The 23,075-nt window shown below is 38.2% G+C and overlaps 1 protein-coding gene across 9 annotated transcripts in view; it reads right to left on the bottom strand.

Moving 5' to 3' along the window:
• Window positions 1-23,075, bottom strand: part of CSGALNACT2 (chondroitin sulfate N-acetylgalactosaminyltransferase 2) — a 55,185-nt gene that overhangs the window by 3,322 nt on the left and 28,788 nt on the right. The window contains exons 3-7 of one of the 9 annotated variants that reach the window (XM_041744754.1): window positions 21,472-21,688; window positions 19,832-19,933; window positions 16,406-16,584; window positions 14,510-14,604; window positions 4,155-4,236 (exon numbers count right to left, since the gene is read on the bottom strand). In XM_041744754.1, the coding sequence (XP_041600688.1) occupies window positions 4,155-4,236; window positions 14,510-14,604; window positions 16,406-16,584; window positions 19,832-19,933; window positions 21,472-21,688 (675 nt within the window). The other 8 variants (XM_041744756.1, XM_041744755.1, XM_041744759.1 and 5 more) reach the window with 8 other exon arrangements.

Here is a 23,075-nt window from a genome sequence, read left to right as displayed (position 1 = left end):
CTTTTATAAAACACTATGTCTAATACATACTGGTTTTTCTTCTTTGTAGATAAAAGTTCTTCAAATATTAGAGATGGTATAGATACTTAAAACAAATGAGGGACTTCCAGTTTCTGGTCTAGCATATACATCACTTAGAAGTCATACCATCCTAACAACAAGTGAAAAGCGAAACAAACTGAAAAATAAACAACTCCTCCCAGATCCCTCAGAGAAATAAGGTCACAGATCAAATTGCCACCACCAAATTGGAGAATCAGGCAGGTAAAATGGAATCACAACTATCAGAGCAGAAAGCCACCAGTAGAAATCTCCAGGGGAACCAGTCTGAGGTAGGGGAAAAAAAAAATGGAACTGTAATTGACAAATGGCTAGAGGCTCAGTGGACAAGTATAAAAGTTGAAAACTCCAGATTGGGGGGCATAGAATGGTCCCTACACTTGTGTGAGTTTTACCTTCAGGAGCTCTAGTAGGTTTTCACTGTGAAGATTAGAGCAAAATACCCTAGTGCTTTCAGCAGGGGCAGTGGGAACATAATCATTCTGAAACATGCCAGAGCACTTTATTCTTAATAAGGCCTGCCTCAGGAGAAGCTATTTTACTAGAGTCAAACCTACCTGGGGAAAGGACATACCCAACTGCAGCCCACTCTAGCCATCCTGTCTCACTTAAGGTTGGGGATGGTGTCTGAGAAACACTTATGAAGTTAATGGTCCAGATACATAATCTCACTAAGGAACTGAGACCTAATCACAGGACTACAGAATACTTCCTCTTTCCCCACACCTCACCACCTATTACTAGTTTACTGCAGTTTCCTTTGCCCAATACATCATGTTCAGTTATGAAGAAAAAATGAGGCATACTAAAAGACAAAAAACAGATTGAAGACACAGAGCAAGCATCAGAACCAGATTCAGCCAGGAGTACTGAAATTGTCAGCCTGGGGATTTAAAACAACTATAACTGATATGCTAAGGGCTCTAATAGAAAAAATAGGCAACAATCAAGAACAGATGGTAATGTAAGCAGAGAGTGAGAGATTCTATGAAAGAATAAAAAAGAAATGCTAAAGATAAACAATGTAACAAAGGAAGAATGCCTTTGTACTGGCTGAGGAAAGAGTCTCTAAGCTTGAGGATATGTCAATAGAAACTTCCAAAATTGAAAAGGCAAAAACGAAGAGGACTGGGGGGGCGGGGGGGGGGGGGGAACAGATCAGAACAGTTTATAAGAATTGTATACAAAAGGTATAACAAATGTGTAATGGAAATACCAGAAGGAGAGGAAAGAAAGGAACAGAAGCTCTAAAATCAAAGACGCCAAATTCCAAACAAGTGCTGCTGAGAGGCCAGGGGCTCCCTTTCTCATCCAGCCTAGAGTCAAAAGGTAGAGGCTCCACTTCAAGGAAGGAGTGGGACTCCTGATCCCCCACCCCATGTCCTACTTATAACACAGGGGTGGCACTCTGAGAGAAGTGTGCCATTGTCTCCACCCCCTCCTCCAGAGGAGGGCTCAGCAATTTTTCCCAGGGGAGAAAGCACTGCATAAGAACAAACTGCCTCAAAGCTCTTCCCAAAGGAACTAACTTTATTTCAGTGTGCAGAAGTTCAAGCCTAAGGGGGCTCTTGAAAATAATGGAGAATTTGGTGGTAAGCAATTAAGAGAAGGTTGATGGGTCCATTAGAGCAATAAACTAAAAATGTAGGCCGGCTAGTTTACTGGAGAGAAACAGGGAAAGAGACAAATAAGAAGAACCCTTGTGAGGTCTGAACAAAACTCAAAGACATGCTTCAAAAACTATCTTGCAAAAGGGGTTCAATTTAATTGGGTCAGACTGTGGAAAAATTTATGTCACAGAGCTTTGTCAAAAACAAGAGAGCAATCAGTGAGCAATGAGTGGAGCCTAACAGGTGGGAGTGTTACTGCAGAGACAGTAAAAGACAGCCTTACTAGGGGCACCTGGGTGGCTCAGTCAGTTGAGTGCCTAACTTCGGCTCAGGTTGTGATCTTGGGGTCCTGGGATTGAGCTCTGCATCGGGCTTCACACTCAGTGGGGAGTCTGCTTCTCCCTCTCCCTGTACCTCTCCTCCTGCTCCTGCTCACTCTCTTTCTCTCAAATAAATAAATAAAATCTTGAGAGAGAGAGAGAGAGAGAGAGAGAGAGAGAGAGGGAACCCTACTAAATCCATGTCATCCCAGGGTGACTGTGCACATGCCCTAAAGAGTGTCAGGAGAGGCTTCATATTGCTGGGGAATGGGGAGATAAAATTCATTGAAATAGTAAAGCCAAGTCAATAAACAAGCAAAAAAGAAAAAAAACAAAAAACAAGCCCTGGAGTCAGGAGGAATCAATATTCAGGCTTGCCATAATATATTACCTAAAATGTCCAGTTTTCAAGAAAGAAATTACGAGGCATATAAAGAAACAGAAAAATATATATACCCATATACCAGAAAAAAAGTAGGCAATAGAAACTGTGAGAGGGCCCAGATGTCAGTTTTTACAAAATTTCAAAACCATTATAAATATGTTCAAAGAATTAAAAGAAATCATGCTTAAAGAAGAGAAGGGAAGATGACAATGTTTCATCAAATAGAGATTATCAATGAAGAGACAGAAATTATACATATAAAAAGAAATTCTGGAGCTAAAAAAGGACAACGTGGGCAGCCTGGGTGGCTCAGCGGTTTAGTGCCACCTTCAGCCCAGGGTCTGATCCTGGAGACCCAAGATTGAGTCCCACGTCAGGCTCCCTGCATGGAGCCTGCTTCTCCCTCTGCCTGTGTCTCTGCCTCTCTCTCTCTCTGTGTCTGTCATGAATAAATAAAATCTTAAAAAAAAAAAAGGACAACGCAAATGAAAAATTCATTAGAGCAGCTCAGTATAGATCTGAACAAAGAATCAGTAAACTTGAAGATAGATCAATTGAGATTATGCATTCCAAAGAAAAGAGAGAGAGAAAAAAAAAAAAAGAAAAGAGAGAAAGAAAATAATGAAAAATGAAGAGAGTCTCAGAGAAATGTGGGACACCATTAGCTATACCCAGCACATACCAAACAGGAATATAAGGAGAAAATAATGAATAAGGAGCAGTGAGAAATGACATAGGTTAGAAAGCAATGATGTATTCTTGCTGTATTGACCCAGAATCCGGGGAAAGGGCATTAGTTTCATTTAATAGTCATTTTATTGCTATTTGCTGATTTTTCTAGGATTCAGATGTTACAATGTTAAAGAGATAAGGTGGAGGAATTTCTAAAACAAATGGCTGATTACATAAATCAATGTAAGATGGGCCTAAAAAGTACACAAAATATATTCTAATATATAAATATATATATATAAATATATACATGTGTATATTATATAGGTGTGTCTGTGTATATATATATACACGTATATATGTGTTTATATATGTACATACACACTCATGCATAAATATATAAAATATATTCTTATATGCTGTGGAAATGCAGCCACTGACTGATCAGGAGATGTGGAACCAAGTTTCAGCCTGCTTTCTTATACTGTCCTCTAACAATGTATTTTTTTTTGCTGAAGCTAAAGTGGGGCAGGAGGCTTAGACCAGATTCTTCAGGGTCATCTTTGGCTTCAAGGAGTGGATGACTAAGCCAATTGACTCCAAGTTCCGCACTCCAACTTCAACCAGAGCTAAAGACTGGCTGTCTTAAATACTAGGATTTTCATAATAGATCAATAGACAATTAAAGTGGTTTCATCTCTAAATAAAAAAATACAAAAGCCCTTGGACTAGATAATCTAACATTACTTCCAGATGCAACAATCCAGGAGCACAACACCAAAGTTAGGTAGAGAGCTTTCATAAGGATATTCAAAACAATTGCAAATATTGGTAATAAGCCAAACAGATGTTTTTAAAAACTAGTGTTTTGATTTAAAGAAACAAGTAAATATTCTATTTCATTTTTATTTTATGATCTCATTTTTGCTACTTAGAGACATTAATTATAAACTTACTTTTGCTTTTCACATCTCCAGATGCCTCTTTGAGCTAATCTCATTCATAATTTAATAGGAAAACACTCGATTCTGAGACCTTTTAGAAAAATGCCATAAGGTACTACAGTAAATATATACAGCCCTATCCTTAAATGTAAGGTATACTTACCTATGGTCAGGAAATCTGATCGATACTGACAAGTCATTCCAAAGCCAAAATCTCGCCAAAAGCCAGAATCCTTTTTGTGAACCTTCATTTAAAAAAAAGAAATTCAATTTAATCCCTCAAGAATCAGAAGTTTCAATCAACAATGAAAGAAATTAAAATTCTTTCCAAATAATTTTTCCCGTCATTTATGTGACCGATAATGGATCACATGATCCATTAATCATTCACATGATTAAATCTTTACAAAACCAACAAAAATACAGTATTCTCCATCAGCAAAGGGTTCTTGCCACATTCAATTTAACTGAATTTAAGCCCTGTACAACGTGCCAGCTAAGGTTACTAATAAACAGTATGGTGCCTGAACTCAAGGAGCTTACATTCCATTCTGGGAATAGAAGTTGCACAAATACATATTGTAATACACTAATTTTTTCTAAATAGTAGACCTTATTTGGTGCCTTTCTTCATTCTTTTGCCCTTTTCTGACTATGTACAGTTTTGCTCTGCTAATTACCTGGTCCCATGTAACCCATGAGCTTTGTTCCTTCCACCTGTAGCTTTAGATTGGGCCATGATGACTCTATACCAGTGGCACAGTGTCAACCCATTTATTATAGGAATTGATTCACTAACAGGAGTTAGACAAAATTCAGGCCAACGTGGTAAAAGGGAAGTGCTGTTTGGGAACTCGGGAAAACAAAGTCCTTTTATTCCTCTGAGAGAGCTACTAGAAAAGACATTTGCTTTTTTTGGATGGTGTAGAGAAGGAGTCAACAAACTACAGCCTCCAGGGTAAATCTGGCCTGCCGCCTGTTTTTGAAAATAATTTTATTGGAATACAGCTACAGTCATCTGTTTACAAACTGTCTAGGTGTATTTTCATGGCACAGTAGCACAGTTGAGTAGTTGCAACAGGGATTTAGCTATATGGCCCACAAAGCCAAAATATTTTCTATGCGGCTTTGTATAGAGTAAGTTTGCCAACTTTTGGTGTAGGGCGTAGATGTGAAGCTTGGAACTGCTACAGTTCCTTGTAGTTTTCCACTACAAGGGAAACCAGCTTTAAAATGAAGCTGTCACCATCGAAGTACAAGCAGAGAAAGAAAATCAGGGCTTTGATGATATGCAACCCCAGAATCAAGGAAGAAAAGCTGAAGCCTGATAAATATTCTTTATTTATTCATGCATTCAGCAAGTATTTTAATCTATCAGACATAGTACTGGGAGCTGGACACAGCAATGAATAGAGATGACAAAGTCTCTGCCATCAGAGTCTCTGTTTTGTTGGAAAAATAGGAAATAAATAAAAAAAATTTGTATCTTAGGTGGTAATACATGCTAGGAAGAAAAAAATGTAGCAGGACAAGGGGAGAGCATGAGAAAGAGAAAGCCTAGTTTAGATATAATGGCCATAGGGGCCTCTCTGAGAAGATAATATTTGAGTAGGGACCCTAATGAAATACTGAAGTGAGCTGTGAAATATCTAGAGATCATTCCAGACAAAGAGGGTAACATGTATGATGGCTATGAAGGGAATGAGTAGGGCAAAAGCAGAGGAATGAAGTCCTGTGGACAAGAAAGGGCTATTAGCATTTTTAAAAGATAACTGGGATTACAGTATTTTTGTATGCATATGGTAATAATCTAGAAGAAGCATAACATTAGGATAGGAGAGTGTGAAGAATGGCTGGAGGTGAGTCCTTGTTCAGGCACGAGATGAGCTCTAGTTCAAGAGAATAGGACAGGGTGGCCTTATATGTGCAATTCCTCCACTGTGAATGGAGAGAGGCTGATGAAAGATGAAGCAAGGTGTGCAGAGAGCGAGGAGTGGTGAGGGGTGCTGGGAGACACAAGAAGGAGAACATCGGGCAGCCTGGGTGGCTCAGCAGTTTAGTGCCGCCTTCAGCCCAGGGCGTGATCCTGGAGACCCGGGATTGAGTCCCACGTTAGACTCTCTGCATGGAGCCTGTTTCTCCCTCTGCCTGTGTCTCTGTGCCTCTCTCTCTCTCTCTCTCTCTCTCTGTCTCTCATGAATAAATAAATAAAATCTTTTTTTTTTTTTTTAAAGGGAGGACTCATGGCTGGCTTGCAGGGATGGACAGTGGGTAGACTATGGTCAGGATCAGGATGTCAGGGCAGCTGCAGAACCCTGAGGCCTGTGGTCATGTATTTATTTATTTTTTTTTTTAATTTTTTTTTTTATTTTATTAATTTATGATAGGCACACAGTGAGAGAGAGAGAGGCAGAGACACAGGCAGAGGGAGAAGCAGGCTCCATGCACCCGGAGCCCGACGTGGGATTCGATCCCGAGTCTCCAGGATCGCGCCCTGGGCCAAAGGCAGGCGCCAAACCGCTGCGCCACCCAGGGATCCCTGTGGTCATGTATTTAAAGCAGTGGTCCTATAGTGATGCGGTGTGTTTCTTACCTTCCCCATTCCACTGCTCAGGGGCCCGGGTAAGAGTTGCCCTTAACCAGGCTGGGGTTGTGGGGTTGTAAGAGAAAACACTGGACAGGGTGAGGGATGAAGGTGAGTATAGCAAGAAAGCTGTGGATAATGACTATGGAGTTGGGGGTTGGATAAGGAGGGATGTGAGGATGTGGACATGAGGATGACAGAAAGGAGAGAGGCAACTCATCCAAGTGCAAGGTCCTGAGACAGCCTCCTCAAAAAAAATGAAGTTGGACCTAGGGTCTGAGATAAAGAGGAGTAAGTCAAGTGAAAGATGTGCTGGGGAAAAGCTCTAGACAAAAGAACAGGTTGTGCAAAGAGCTGGAGATTGGAGAGAGCGTCGTGAATGAACGGACCACGTTAGAGACAGAAGTATAGGTGCCCACAAATGTAGACCAGAGCTCAGCAAACTTCTGTAAAATAGGCAGTAAATATCTTAGGCTCTGAAGAACATAATGTCTGTCATAACTATTCAACTTAGCCACTACAGTGTGAAAGCTGACAATAAGTAATCAAATGAGCATGCTGTGATCCAATAAATTATATTTATGGCCACTGAAATTTTTATTTCATATCATTTTAATGTGCCATGAAATATTATTTTGAAAATATTTTTTAACCATTCTTCATTCATGGGCCATAGAAAACTAGGCAGTAAGCTGTTTTGGCCAGCAGGTTGTAGACTCCTAACCCCTGCTTTAAGGGACCCACTGGGCCATAACAGAGAGAATGGGATACCTGGTCACATACTTTGGCTTTATCCCATTAACAATGGGAATTCTCTGAAGAGTCAGAGCAGAAGAAGTCATGTCATCAGATGACATTTTTGAAAGATCACTCTGGCTACAGTACAGAGAAGATATATAAGAGGGGACAAGAAGGAATGCTGAGTTATAGGGATGCTTGGGTGGCTCAGCAGTTGAGCGTCTGTCTTCAGCTCAGGGTGTGATCCCGACATCTGGGATCGAGTCCCGTACTGGGCTCCCTGCAGGGAGCCTACTTCTCCCTCTGCCTACGTCTCTGCCTCTCTCTGTGTCTTTCATGAATGAATACATAAATCTTTAAAAAAAAAAAAGGAGGTAACAGTTATAATCTGGGAATGGAAACCTAATGGTTTAGACTATCATGATATGTTCAAAAAGGAAAAATTGCATGGAGGTAAAAAAAAGATTGAGAACAAGTTATCAGTGACTGAATGGGCAGGAGTTGGGGTTAAAGTGAACAATCAACTAAAGGTGACAGCAGGCTGCTGTCCTGAATAATGGGTGTGTGGTAGTGCCATTTCCCAAGAGTGGGGATACTGGGGAAAGGGCCAGCCCAGAGCTAAAAGATGTAGAGCTGGGTTCTGGACATAATGAATATGAGTGATCTGTAAGATAGACACATGGAAATTACTGCAGATAGCAGGAATGAAGGGAATATACAGGACTGCAGAGGAGGCAAATCTTGAGGGAAGCGGGGGAGAGTCTGAAAAAGCTGCTGTATGTAAAGGAGGAGTTGGCTGGAAACAGAACAAGGCAGCACTGAGGACTCAGCTTAAGTTGGAGCTAATAAGTGAGGCATGTATTTTCTTTTCTTTCTTTCTTTCTTTCTTTTTTTTTTTTTTTGCAGAGGGAGGGCTTCTGCCTCTTTTAGAATGTAAAGCTCCTGGATGGCAGGACTTTTTGTTGATTTTGATCACTGCTATATCCACAGCACCTAGAACAGTGCAACACACATGGCAGGCTTTTAATAAACATTTCTCAAATGAAAAAATAAATTTATAGAGGCATAATTTCTGTGGCAAAACCAGGTTCCAATATTCTTATTTCCTTAGTCAAAACATAATCCTGGCACAAATATTAATACCCCCCACCCCCCGGCCCCACAAATAAAACAAAATATCCACTTTGACACTTCTACCCCATAACAATTTTCATTTTACAGATACTATGGCTTCCTTTATAACTTAGTTTCTTTAAAAAAAAAAAATCCCCAAATATTATCATACTTGGGGAAAGGAGTCACTGGTTTTGATTTTTGAACCAACATATTTCCACTGTCTGTAATTCCCAACTGTTAATATTTTATTGCATTTTTATCTGTCCCTCTACTGGGCACATGGAGGATGCAGCTATCCACCCATAACATACATCTCCAGCCTCCAGCCCCTCACAGGCTGCCAGGTTCACAAGTCCATGTGGCAACTTGACACTTTCCCTTGGAGGTCTAATAAACAAAATATACACCTACCATACTCAGGTTAAATCCCTGATCTCTCCTGCTATTCTTGTCTTTTTCTCACTCCTTACATCTAATCTACCAGCAAGTTCTGTCAGCCAAATCATACCCAAACCTTTCTCCACAATTACCATCCGTACCAAGCCACAGTCACCTCCCTGGTGCACTGCAAAAGCCTAACTGGCTATTTGCAACTGGAGCCACACACCATACGTTCCCCACAGAATCAAAACCCTAAGGCTTTCTATCACACTTAGCCTAAACTTAAACTCCTTATAGCTCTACATGACTGGCCCAGCTTTGTGTCCTGTTGCCTACTATGCTCTAGCCACCTTAGGAAACCCATTAGCTGTTCCTTCTGCCTGGAACTGCCTTTCCCATCACTAAGTAGCAGGTTCTTTCCTGGTATTTGGATGGCCTCTCCAACAGTCTCATCTCAGAAAGGCCTTTCTGACTAAACATACCACAGAAACACCTAATCACTTTTCACAACTCAGCCTGTTTTAATGATCTGCATGTTATTTATTAATTGCTTTTATCTTCTGTCTCTTCCTACCAGAATAAAGATTCTTGTGAATAATAACTATGTCTGTATGGTTCTAGGTGCTAGGGGTTCCAGAAGTGAATAGTGGCTGGCATAGATTGAACTCATTGGATGAATTAATAGGAGAAGCAGTTTTTGCAGTTGATAAGAGTGGAGACACACTACCCTGGCTCCTGGCCCTATTCCTGCCAGCTGTACATTTGGGCAGGCACTCAACCATCATATGGCTGTGTCCTCATCTGTAAAATAGGGGTAATAATAGCGGTGTAAGGAGGATTAAATGAGTTAACATGCATGAAAAACAGAACAGTACTGTACACACAGGAAAGGGTACATAAAAAATCAGCTATTATTAGCATGAAAATATCATCTAAAATACCCATAATTTCCCATTTTTTAAACTTTATATTTTCCTCTATATTTCATGAAGATTTTCCTCTTGGTACATATGCACAACCCTATGTACTATAATTCAATTTATTATTTTATTATTTAATTTATTTGTTATTTTATTATTAGTAGAGTTTTGCTTGCTTCCAATATGTATTGCTATTCTACAGTTCTGTTTCCTCAGGAGAGACTCCTGGGAGTGGAGATTACTGGATCAGAGGGATGGAACTGTTTGAAAACTCCTGACCCAGAAAGCTTGCCTGTATTCCTACACCACCAGCAGGAATGGAAGAACTCCTACCCCATCAACCTCACTTGCATGGCTGTTTTAAAAACAGTGATTTTACAGCAGCAAGAAAGTATTGCACTGCTGTTTTTTTTTTTTTTTAAGATTTTATTTATTCATGAGAGACACAGAGAGAGAGGCAGAGACAGAGGCAGAGGGAGAAGCAGGCTCCCAGTGGAGAGCCCGAGGCGGACCTGATCCTGGGACTGCGGGATCACACCCTGAGCCAAAGGCAGGCGCTCAACTGCTGAGCCACCCAGGCATCCCTGAACTGCTGTTTTTATTTATTCTTATAAGGTTGGTTATTTAAAAATGTTTACTGTGGGGAAGCTCTAAATGTTATTATTTTACATTGTTGTGGAATATCTATAAAAACTAAGTATCCAACACTGGTACATTACTATTATCCAAATTTTAGATTTAGATCTAAACTGGATTCCACCAGTTTTTCCTTTAATGTTCTTTTTTCTGTTCCAGGATCCAGTCCAAGGGCCCACACTGCATTTATTTGTTATGTCTCCTTGAGAAACTGTGACAGTTTCTCAGTGTTCCTTGTTTTTGATGATCGTGACACTTTTAAAAAATCTATTATTATTATTATTTTTAGTAATCCCTATAACCGATGTGAAGCTCAAACTCATGACCCTGAGATTAAGAGTTGCATGATCTTCCAACTGAGCCAGCTAGGCATCCCTGATGTTGACACTTTTAAGGAGTATTGGTGGGGTTTGAAGTGTTTCTAATGATTAGGTTTTTTGGCCACAGAAGTGAAATGCCCTTCTTGCTACATCAAATCAGGAGTGCATAAATAATACTGGTAATATTAACTTCATTACTTGGTTTAAGGTGGTGTCTACCAGGTTTCTCCACTGAAAAGTTAGTTCTTTCCATACTCAATTCTTCACATATGAGTCACCTAGCTCCACCTAATGGAAAAGAAAGCATCTACATAAGTTATCTGGAATTCTGTAGCGAAAATTTAGCTCTTCTTCCTTATCTATCTTATCAGTCTATCCACTGATTTATTATTTATTCACTCTCTAAATTAATCATATCAGTATGGACTCATGGATTTTATTTTATGCTTGGGGTTACAATCCAATACTATGTAATTTATTTATTTATTTTTTGTTATTTATTTTGTTGCTCAAATTGTTCCTGCTTTGCCAGTTCTTTCAAGCTCGGGTCCCTATGTTATTTTTTAAATTTTTTTTGTTATTTATTTTGTTGCTCAAATTGTTCCTGCTTTGCCAGTTCTTTAAAGCTCATGTCCCTTTGACATATCTTCAACTTTACTTTCTGGAGCTTTAGGCTCCTTGATGTCCTGTCCCTGCACTAAGATTTGGGAGCTGGGCACTCTTCTTATTCTTGGGGTATCACTGCTTCTAGGTCCTCTCAGAGTAAAGAGCAAGGTAATACACATGTGTATACCCTTTGAATTTTAAATCTCCAATTGCTGTTCTTTTTTTTTTTTTTTTTTTTTACATGTTTCATCAACAACTGTTAAACAAAACAGGGGTTTAATTTTTGGGGACTACTGTTTTATTCTCAGGTCTTCTTTCAAACAGGTCCATTTCTCAATCTGCTGAAGAGGTCTGTTAGAAGTAAACTTTGAATCCTTGAATATTCAACAATATCTATTTTGCCCTCAAACAGGTCAGATATGAATTACAGAATTAAAGTTATTTTTCTCACAATGTTCAAGGTATTGTTTTATTGTCTTCTGGCACCAATATTACCAAAAAGAAGGCAAATGACGATTCTTATTCCTTTGTAGACAAGTCCTCAAATGCCAGAAGACTTGTCTTTCCTCAGCTTTTTGAAGTTTTCTTCTATTTCCTCCGTTGTCTATTCTCTCTTTTCTCTCCCTCTGGAATTCCTATTTAATAGGAGTTTAAATAGGAGCTTACTGAGTAATTTCTCATTTCTCTTTTTTTCTCTCACATTATCTCTTGGTCATCGTGTGCACAGGTGGCTTGTTTTCTAGTTTACAAGTTTGTTTCAACTGTGACCATTCCACTATTCAGCTCATTTAGTGAATTTTATATTTTTAGAATTTCCAAGTTCTGACCTTTTTCAGCAACAAATCTGGTCTTATGAATTTAATGTTTTCTTTCCCTAAAGGCATATTTATCTTAAAGGTGTTTTCATACTGTATTCATATCCTCATGTGTTATCTTTTCTGTTTATTAAAATTTGGTGCTTCTCTTTCATAGTGTTGGTTTGGCTAGTCTAGGTTAACTGCTACTGATCTTTGTTTCAAAAATTATTGTTCAGGGGTGCTGGGTGGCTCAGTTAAGTGTCTAACTCTTGATCTCAGCTCAGGTCTTGATCTCAGGGTCTTGAGTTTAAGTGCCACGCTGGGCTCCATATGGGGTGTGGAGCATACTTTAAAAAGAAAAAAAATCATTGTTCAATAATCCTCGGCTATTAGCCAGGATTACAAGGGCCTATCTCCAGTAATAGTGGAAGAGGGGCCAAATGTGGTCTCGGGCACAATGTGCCAACAAGCAGCTCCTTTTCAGAGCCTAGGCCTCCTTATCCATCCTACAACTCAATATTCCCAAAACCCTCAACTGCCTCTCTTGTTCTCTGTGATGCCTGTTGCTCAGCACATGCCTAGAGAAGAATACGCACTCATCATTCTCTGTCTTCTATGAACTCAGAGGATAAAGAGAAGTCACATTGTGGGTTCTCTTGAACATGTTCCAGATTCTTCTCTCCTCTGTCAATCCTATGCCAACTACTGTCATTTTATATGAATTTCTCAAAATCTTCTACCAAGGCACTTTTCTCATTCTGCAATGCTAATACGCTTTCTTCTTTTTAGAGTGTTGGTCTGAGGAAAATGTTGGCTTCATATAATTTATTAAGTAGATCATATGGAACTAATTTAACCTGTTCTTCAAAAGTTTGGAAAAAATCACCAGTAAAACATAGGTATAATCTATGCACCCGAGGGTAATTTTTTGATAACTGTTCTAATTTTTTAAGTGTTTCTTAGTCTTTTCAGAGCTTCCATCTCTTATTTATAAGACTTTGGAAAGATACACATTTTATTTATAAAATGCTAACAAACTCTGCTCATATTAATAGTTTATAAATTCTCAAATCTTTTTAGAATTTTTAAAATTTACCATATAAAATTGATTTCTCTCAGTTGTTGTATTTTCCTTTTACCCCAAACCTGCCTACTTTGATCAAAAAAATTTTTTTGCACACAAAGAATAAGCTCCTATATATTAGTTAAACTATTATTTTTGGTTCCTTAATTTCTGCCTTATCTGTATTTCTTTCCTCAGAGTTATTTTTTTAACATCTTAAATTGACTTAGTTCATTTGTTTCCATTTTTATATAATGTTAACAATAAAAGATTAGACTAAGTGCAATATAGTATTCTGGACTGGAACCTGAACAGGAAAAAGACATTAGTAGAAAAATTGGTGAAATCCTAAATCTACAAAAACCTAATGTTAATTTCTAATTTTGACAAATTGTAACATAAGATATTAATCTTAGGGAAAACTGGGTGAACTACAGGAACGCTCTATACTATCTTTCCAACGTTTCTGTAAATCTGAATTATTCTAACATAATGTTTATTTAAAATTTAAAAAACTTATATAATTCTTTTTTTTTTTTTTTTTTTAGATTTTATTTATTCATTCATGAGAGACACACACACACACACAGAGGCAGAGACATAGGCAGAGGGAGAAGCAGGCTCTCCTTCGGGAGCCTGATGTGGGACTCGATCCCCAAACTCCAGGATCGCACCCTGAGAGGAAAGCAGGGCTCAACCGCTGAGCCATCCAGGCATCCCAAAAGCTTATATAACTCTATTAATAAGTTCTGTTCTATGGCATTCCCATGCCATGACTTTTTAAGCAATTTCCCACAGAATATTGTTCCTTCTTAGTTTATTTAGTAGTTTAATTTCTAGTTAATATTTTAAAAGTAAAATTTATTTTTAGTATTACTGAAAATAGATTGGCAAAAGTGACTAAAATTTTCATATTCTAGAACATTAAGTTTTCTCTGTGCCCTCAACTTCTTTTCCCTTCTAGAATGATATTTAATTCTAAAACAATAAATGGGAAAGCATCTTATGGGGGGGGGGGTAAAAGAGACTATGAAATGTATTTATAATGACTACAGTTTTGGGGAGCACCTGGGTGGCTCAGTCAGTTAAATACCTGCCTTTGGCTCAGGTCATGATCTGGGGGTGCTGAGTGAGCCCCACATTGGGCTCCTTGCTCAGTGGGGAGCCTGCTTCTCCCTTTCTCTCTGCTGCTCCCCCTGCTTGTATTCTGTCAGATAAATAAAATCTGAAAAAAAAAAAAAAAAAAAAAAACCTAACTACAGTTTTCTGTTGAAACTTTCTTTTCTACTTGTGAAACAAACATAATGGAACCTAGCAAGGATCTTAGTGGCCTTTCACAACTGACAATGAGTCTTACCAGCTGCTGCTCCACAGGTGGTGGTATGTCCTGACTGGCATAAACAATGGCAGGGTTATAAAGACTGAACACCACAGGGTAAAACACCTTCTTACCTATAAATTAAAATATATGGTTACATCACACAACAAAGTCATAAAACAAAAAACTGATTAGTATTGTGTTATCATTATCTAATTAAAGTCTTTCTTTGGTCACATAAATATGACTTTATCAATATTCTGTTTTGTCAATTTTCAGGCTACTAAACATCATGCTGATTTGATGAACATAATGATGGTTTTACAACGTATCAGTAAGACAAGCTACGAAATTATAACCTATAATAGACTAAAAAACAGACTAAAGGGTGTTACACACATTTACTCCCTTTGACTTTGGAGAGATACACAAAGGTGCTCTCTCAGTTATTCAATAGGTGAGCTATTTATTACTCATCATTTCATCTAGTAGCAGTGATAGACATAGGTTAACCTCTGACAATCACCAAGAACTTAGGAATGTCTGTTAAATCCACCCCTCAAAACAAGTCATAGAAACAGTAAATCCAAAGGATACTATACAATGAACAGATTTGTAGAGAATAATTAAAATATGGAAGTGCAGATAGATTTGGGAAAGTTGGGAAGAGTTAAAAATACCTGATCTAACAGCCTCTGTAGAAGGCCTTATCATTAGCATTCAAATTGACAGCACTGAGGGGACTATAAAGACTCAGGAGCCCATCTCTCCTCTATAGAGAACCCCCTGCTAAGCCTGGCCTCAATCAGATGTGATAATAGGAGGTGCTGAGGAACTGTCAAGTACCTGTGGCAATGTGGCATCCTTCCCATTACAAGATCCCTACTAGATGCTCATCTCACTTTTGTTAAAACTCACTGAGGGATGGGGAGCTCAATTCTCACAGGCAAATCTATTTTTAAGACATTAAAATATTTCTTTTACATTGAGCAAATATGTTTCCTTCAAATTCCACATTGTGAACTTCATGCTGTCTGGTGTAACAAAAGTAAACCTAATTCTCATTTATTCACTAGGCTCTCAAAGAGTTCCTGACAATTATCCCTAATAAAAATAATTAACAGGGTAATAATCTGCATGATATGAATAGTTCTACACAAAAAACATTTAGTGGAGGATTTTTTGGGGGGGTACATGTGAAAACTTCCTTTTCACATTTAAAGTAAGATTTGATTTATAAAAATGTCATCTGCTCATACATTTTCAAAAAAATACTTATAACATAAAGCCAACTTAATAAATCATCCCCAAATACATAGTATGGACACCAAGCACCATCTATATCTAGGCTTCTTCATGTGTGTGTGCCTCTGTCTTGGCACCACCTGTCTGAGGTAGAGTGCTTCTGACTCTCACACATCTCCACATTGTCTGCTTGGCTCTTTTTTTTTTTTTTTTTTTTTTGATTAAATGCTCCTTCCTCCTTGTCAATCTTAAGATTTTCTTTGCTTTTGTTTATTTGGATTCAAATGTTGGCAATGGAACTGGGCCACAAGAGAACAAGGGTATGAACTTCAGACTTCAGAGAGGCAAATTTTCACTTTTCTACTTAATACTTCAGTTAAAGTATGCCAAATATGACTTTAAGAAAAAATGATTAATTTTTTAAAAAAGATTTCATATATTTATTCATGAGAGACACACACAGAGAGAGAAAGAGAGGCAGAGACACAGGCAGAGGGAGAAGCAGGCTCCCTGCAGGGAGCCCAATATGGGACTTGGTTGCAGGACCCCAGGATCACGCCCTGAGCCCAAGGCAGATGTTCAACCACTGAGCCACTCAGGCATCCCAAGAAAACATAATTAACTTGATTCAAAATATGGGACACTGTTCTAAATTTCTACACTCAGATCATCTACCAACATTCTACGCACCTGGCTCAGCATTTAACCGGCAGCTGTTAAGGAATTCGGCTGAGAAATATATATCAACATCACAGAAAAACATCAAGACCTCTCCTTTGTCCCAAGCTCGGGCACCCACATTTAGTCCTTGTCCACGATTAAATTCTTCATTCAATGAGACCAAAGTGTAATTGTGAAAATTAGACTCACTAGGAGAAAAGCATATACAACAAAGGATAAATTCCACTTAAAGTTTAACAACTCTGTTCTTTCAACAAAACTTACAAAATGTGTTTTATACTTCAAGTATTTTAAAATTTTGGTTCTACAGTCATACAGGGAAAGGAAATCATCAGCTTCACATGTATGATCATCATCAGGAACAGATATTCAATAATTGTCCATATTTGAGGCAACATGCTGGTGGTATCAGCTTAAAAAGTGTTGAGGGGTCACTGCCCTTCGGGATCTTGAGAACTTATTGGGCAGATAAGAAATTATACATGGAAAAATGGCTATAATGTTTGGTAATAAACAATGCATTGCATATGAATGGTACACACAAAGAATGCTCCTGTGTTTTTCAGATCTTTGCTCACACATCAAAGGGATACCCTTCATACCATTTGTGAAGTTGCTCCAACCTCTCTCTTTAATCTATTCCCCCGCCCAGCTTTGTTTTCCTCAGCACCACCAGACATGTTTCTTTGAGTGTCTCCCCCATTGGAATGTAAACACCATGAAAGCAGGGATTTTGTTTTGTTCATTACTGTGGATACAGTGTGCCTCCTCAAAGAGTAGGAGTTCAATAAATATTTGCTAAATGAACGAATGAATAGCAGTTCTGAGAAAAAAGATTGCTTTTGTCTGAGAGTAGTTAGAGAAGATGTTAGAAGCAGAATTTAAGTTATGCCTTGACTAAAATCCTAAAGTCAGTAGTGAGTTTAAAGGTTATGCCAATTAATTATTCTCAAAAGCACAGAGGTAAGAAAGTAGAAAGCATTTTAGAGAACAGGTATCAGACAAATCAGATTAGAACAAAGGGATCCTAAAATGGTAACAATGAGAGAGAAGACCAGAAAAGGGTCAGACTGAGGAGTGCCTTCTGTGAGAAGTAAAAGAAGTTGGTCAGTGTCCTCAAGGCAAGGAGGAGTTTTTCTGCCAGGGCAGCGGTTCTCACAGTAAAGTCCCCTCACCCATAGCATCAGCCCTCCCTGGGAAACCATTAGAAATGCAAATTTTTGGGCCCCACCCTAAACCCCTGAATCAGATATTAGGAGTAATTCTGAGCATCTGTGTCTTTCTTGGGACAAGTTACTCCAGGTGACTCTGATGTTAAAGTTGGAGAACTGCTGTGCTAGGGTATGGCCAGGTCAAAAAGGCACATTTAAGGAAGATTACTCTTTAAAACAGTATAGGATGGGGAATGGAGAGATGGAAGCAAATGCTCAAATAGTGTATACAGTGGACTCCACATGCTCTGAATGGCCACACTGATCTTCTCATGGGATGTAAATCTCTTCCTTCTTTCGGGAAAACTGATTATTACCTCACACTCCCAGCACCCGGTGGAGGAACTAATCGTAGAACACTCCCAACCACAGTAATTTCCTAAGGGTGGAGACCAGACTCAGGCTGGGACAATCACAATACCCCCACCCCACCTGGCCATAGTGACCCGCTCAAGAATGGGCAAAACTCCTTCCCTGGGCTTTTCTCAACTGGATCTGGGAGAAAGCTCTTTCCTCTCTGATGGCAAAGCTGAGAAGATGTGAGCCCAAAGCCGCCAACAGCCATATACCTCACATGTGGAAGAAGCCAATCTGCAATAGGAGAATGAAGTCAACATGCAGAGAAAAACAGACAAGAAGACAACAAGAGAATTTTCATGGTATTCAAGTCTCTGATTCCAGTCCCTAAGATATCAAAGCTGTTTTGGTTTTCTTATCCAAATTTGGCTATAATAATCCCTTTAGTTTGGGAGCTATCCAAGATTCTTCCATAACACTCCTAGTTTCCTTAAGCCAGTTCAAGATAGGTTTCCATCATGTGCCACAGAGGAGTCTTAATTAATGCAGGGACAACTTCAGTAGTGCCGATGTAAGTGCTGGCACTTAGTAGGTGACCTGAAAATGATAAAAAGGGATGAGAAGGGAAGAAAGGGGAGGGGAATTTGGGTTAGGGTGGTGGCAACAGCAAGGAAACAACAGGGAAGAGGTCCTGTGTAGTTAGCAAGAACTGACTAGAAGTAAAGAATGAAAGATGCTAGCTCTCAGGCATTAAGCTCAGGGGATCATGAGAATGGTCAGTCTGAACAGAAAGAGGGCCACCAGGAGAAGCAGCTAATGTGTAGGGGGAGAAAAGACAGTATTTGTTTTTTATACATGTGCTGTAAGAGTCCCTTCTGAGTAGGGGCTTGTAACACCCTCTTCTGTGCCCGTCTATTCCAACCACCCTAGTCAGACTCCCAAGCAGTGTACCTGGAACATAGTCGGTGGGACTCAATGAATGTTAGTTGAACGATTCGAGAAGAATGGCCGGCCAAATCTGGACTCTTAGGGAATGGCCAAAACTAGCAGAAAGGTAAAGAAGCAGGTAAAGGATACAGAGTTGGCTTGGTCCAAAAAGACAATCAACTAATATCTCACATTGTAACATATTTATATTTACAAATTATATACATTTTACAAACATGTCAAGAAGGAAGTATTGGTTAGGCATCAAATGTAAAAAAGTGGATCAAAGAGGATGACAGAGAAAGGTTAAGTTTGGCAATTAGGTCATAACTTTGGGCCCATAACTTAGAGATGAAAAGGCTGGAAAGCTATAGAATTAATACTGGAGTATTAACGAATTATTAATTAAATCATTCAAACCTCTGAGTACCTACTATGTGCCAGGTACTGTATAAGTTGTCTGATTAGATAACTACTGTTCTGTGAGATTTAGCTATGAAAGGACAGAAACCTACCAGTAGCTACTGGTACTACAGAGTCAGGTGGTGGTGGCTTGAGGACAGGAGAGACCTAAGCATCATTTGCAGGGCAAGAAGAAGGAACTTGGGAAAATGGAAGGAAAGAAAAGTGACAAATGAGAGAAAAGCTCAGGAGATGATATCAAAGTTAAGGGATTAGATTTAGAAAAAGGAGAAGAGTCTAACAGAAGGGAATGAAGAAGTAATAAATGGAGGGCAAAGAAACAGAAGTTGGGTGGGCCACAGAGTGAGAATGCCCAGATCATGCCAGGGTGTCTGCTAAAAGGGACAGGGAAGATGAATCATTTAGAGTTGCATGAGTAAACTGAGGGATTGAAATGAGGAACTTATTAGCACCACCACTCATGTGCTCAGCCAACTTTTAAATAGCAGCTATTCAAAATTAACTCATTAAATATCTAAAATTTTCATTCTTTTAATGTTATATATCAAGGACTTCAATTTGGACATGGCTCACCAACCTTGTGACAGATTCTAGGATAGACTTGACTTTAGATAGTCCTTCTTTACCAAAATACACCACTGTGAGATGAATTCTCTTGTCCTGATGAATACACACATCCCTAACAGAATTAAAAAATAAAGTTCACTCAAGAAAATACATAAGGCATAACTCATTCAGAAAGCAATCACATGAAGCTTTAATAAAACAAATGAGGCATTATTCATTTAGAATGACACTGCATGAAGCCTTAATATAAAAGTGGCAATACTGCTGAATTATTAAAGGCGTGAGAGCAAATGTATAACAACATAAGCAAATGAATATAGCCCTTGGAGGTCCATGGAAGTTGCCATATTTCAAAATATTTTTTGAACTTTTGCTTTGGTATTGCCTTCAGAAACAAATTACAAGCTACTTAAGGAAATAAGTCTAATCAGTTCAAAACCAACCAAATAAATATTCAAGTTGTTGGTCAAGAGTTATTTTGTCCTTAGGCTGGCAATTCCACATTATACCTATCATCAAGGAATAAATATTTGCCATGGCTGAGATTACTTACTGTAAAGAATAATGTAGCATCTGAAAGCAATTCCAAGAAAGGCAGTAAAAAAATGCTTTAGGAAATCAGATCTCAAGTGAGCTATTTCAAATAGGGAAAACTCATTTGGAAGCATAATTTCTAGATATTCTGCTACAGAACAGCATTAACTTTTAAATACAATAATTTTAATATGAGAATGAAGACTGGGATTATAAAGCATTAAAACTAGCATATTAAAATATTAAAAACATGGCAATTGTTAAATTAAAACAAAAAGGCAAAATTTTCCTCAAATATCTACCCTAATGTATACTAGTTAATTTTTTTTAATGTTTTAGCATTTAAAAATATCCACATTTACTGATTAAAAAAAGGAAAAACTTCTTTTAAAAATCGTTAAAGTCTCTGCTTCTCAAGATGGAATAACTCTCCCATTTTTTTTTTTGTTTTTATTTATTTATTCATGAGAGACCAAGAGAGAAAGGCAGAGACACAGGCAGAGGGAGAAGCAGGCTCCCTGCAGGGAGCCCAATGTGGGACTCAATCCCGGGTCCCCAGGACCATGACCCGAGCCAAAGGCAGATGCTTGAACGCCGAGCCACTCCAGGTGTCCCAACTCTCCCATTTTTAGTTGAATGTTTATATTTCTAAAATTTATTTCAATTTTAAAATTCCAATCGTTCTCAAGGGAATTTTCTGGCAAATAATAATGTCTTACATGTTGATTAGCAATTATGAGTGTAGAGATTTGTTAAAAGTCATGAAACCTGTATTCTTAAAATATGTGGGTTTTACTGTATGTAAATTATGCCTCAATAAAGTTATTTTTAAAAATTCAATTTGCACTAAAATGAATTCACACACAATTATAAAGGTCATCAAATGTAGTTTCTAATAGTTATCACTCTCTATTTCAAAGTTCAAACTGTCAATAACACAATATTTAATACATGCTTTATAAAAAAGAAAATATCAAAAATTAAAATTCTCCAAAGCCTATAAAATTACTTTGTAATTCTAAGTAATCACACTCAGTGAAGATAAATTAAGTAAATTCTGCATGAAATCTGATTTTTTAGGAGTGCTTAGCCAAATCATTAAGCCCTGAGAATTACCTGAAGTTCTGCATAAACTGTGCAAATGCTTCAGTTCTTTCAGCAAGTGGCACAATGATATTAATAATTGATCTAGTAATGTCAATCATCTCGCTCTTCACTTTCATGAGAGGTCCAAAAGGGCGGAAGAGGGTCACATGTCTATATTCCATAAGGTCTGCCTTCTTAAAAAAAAGTTCATATTGTGTGCCCTTATCTCTCTCGGTGCGATAATAACCTAAAGGAAAGAGTTAGGGACAAAGACGTCTCTATGTCAAAGTTTGTAAATTCGATGTGAATACTGATTTTACTCAAAGATCCAGAGTACCAAAACAGACAGGTAATGTTTTCAATCATTTTGTGAAAATAATCCCACTGTACATCTGTAAAAACAATTATTTCTTAAAAGGAGAGATTTAGAAAATGTTCAAACTGCTCTATTATTCAATCTATAAATATGCTCCAAATCACAATTATTCCTTTTCACATTTTTTTTTTTTAGTAGTAGAGCCTATCCACACAATAATTATATAATGAAAATAAATTACTTCTACCAAAATTAAATTCTAGACCTGAGAGTCAAAACTTCTATTGCTCGGTTTGGTTCAATTAAAATGAATGGAGTGCCTTTCTGTCACTCATTGGTGGTATAAAGAGGATGATACAGTCCTGGTTTTGAGGAAGTCAGTCTGGTGAAGGAAACAGAAAAATAAGGAAATAAAAACAATACAGTGATATATATCTCACTCTACACTCTCTCTCTCTCTCTTTCTGAAGAGAGTGAAGTCAGACAAAGAAAAATTAGTTCCAATTTAAACTTGGTGATCTGAGATATTTCACGGAGAAAAGTTTGTAAGTCAACTGGGCAAAATGACTTTTAAGTGTGACATTCAGGAGAGAGAGAAGTAAATGTGTGAGTCAGTCAATGCCTGGGAATAAAACAATGAACAAGACAGACCAATCCCACTCTCTCCTGAGGCGTACAGCTTAAGAGAACTACAAATCAGGAAATGGGCAACACCATATACTATGACAAGTGCTATGAGAGGGGATACAAGGTAGAGGTTATAAGAACACAGAGGAAGCACTGTTATCTTAAGACCTGTAGGTTGGAGAGACTTCTAAGTGAAGTGACATCTAAGCTAAAGTCTGCAAGAGGCCTAGGAGTTACTGAATAATCAGTATTTTTTTTTTTTTTCTCTTTTTGTCAGGGAGTAGCAGAGTGAAAGAAAAGTGGGGGACAAAATATGTCCCGTCCCATACAGAGAAAAATCCTGTCAGTGAAAGAATCTAAAGAGAGTTATGAGATAAGCTGAAGTTGTAGAATATAAAACTGATGTGGCTTCCTTTCTTTTTTAGGCAGATGTGAAGACATTTTATACTTTATTTCCTCAGCAGCTTCCAATTCTACCATAAGCTACAAATATGGTGAAAAGATAAAAGGCTGAGCTTGGAAAAAAATTTGAAGAGTTTTGAGAGAAACAAGCCATCCAAAATTGTAGTAAAAGTGACAACAGAAAACAGAAGTGGCTACAATGAAAAGACAGCTGAAGTACCATGGAAAAGCACAATGCCTTTCCTGATGGCCTCCAAAGGTCTTAAGGTACTACTATATTATAGCAAGT

The sequence above is a fragment of the Vulpes lagopus genome, chromosome 2 (assembly GCF_018345385.1).
Source record: "Vulpes lagopus strain Blue_001 chromosome 2, ASM1834538v1, whole genome shotgun sequence".
Lineage (NCBI taxonomy): Eukaryota > Metazoa > Chordata > Mammalia > Carnivora > Canidae > Vulpes > Vulpes lagopus.
This window is presented reverse-complemented; position numbering and strand designations above follow the sequence as displayed.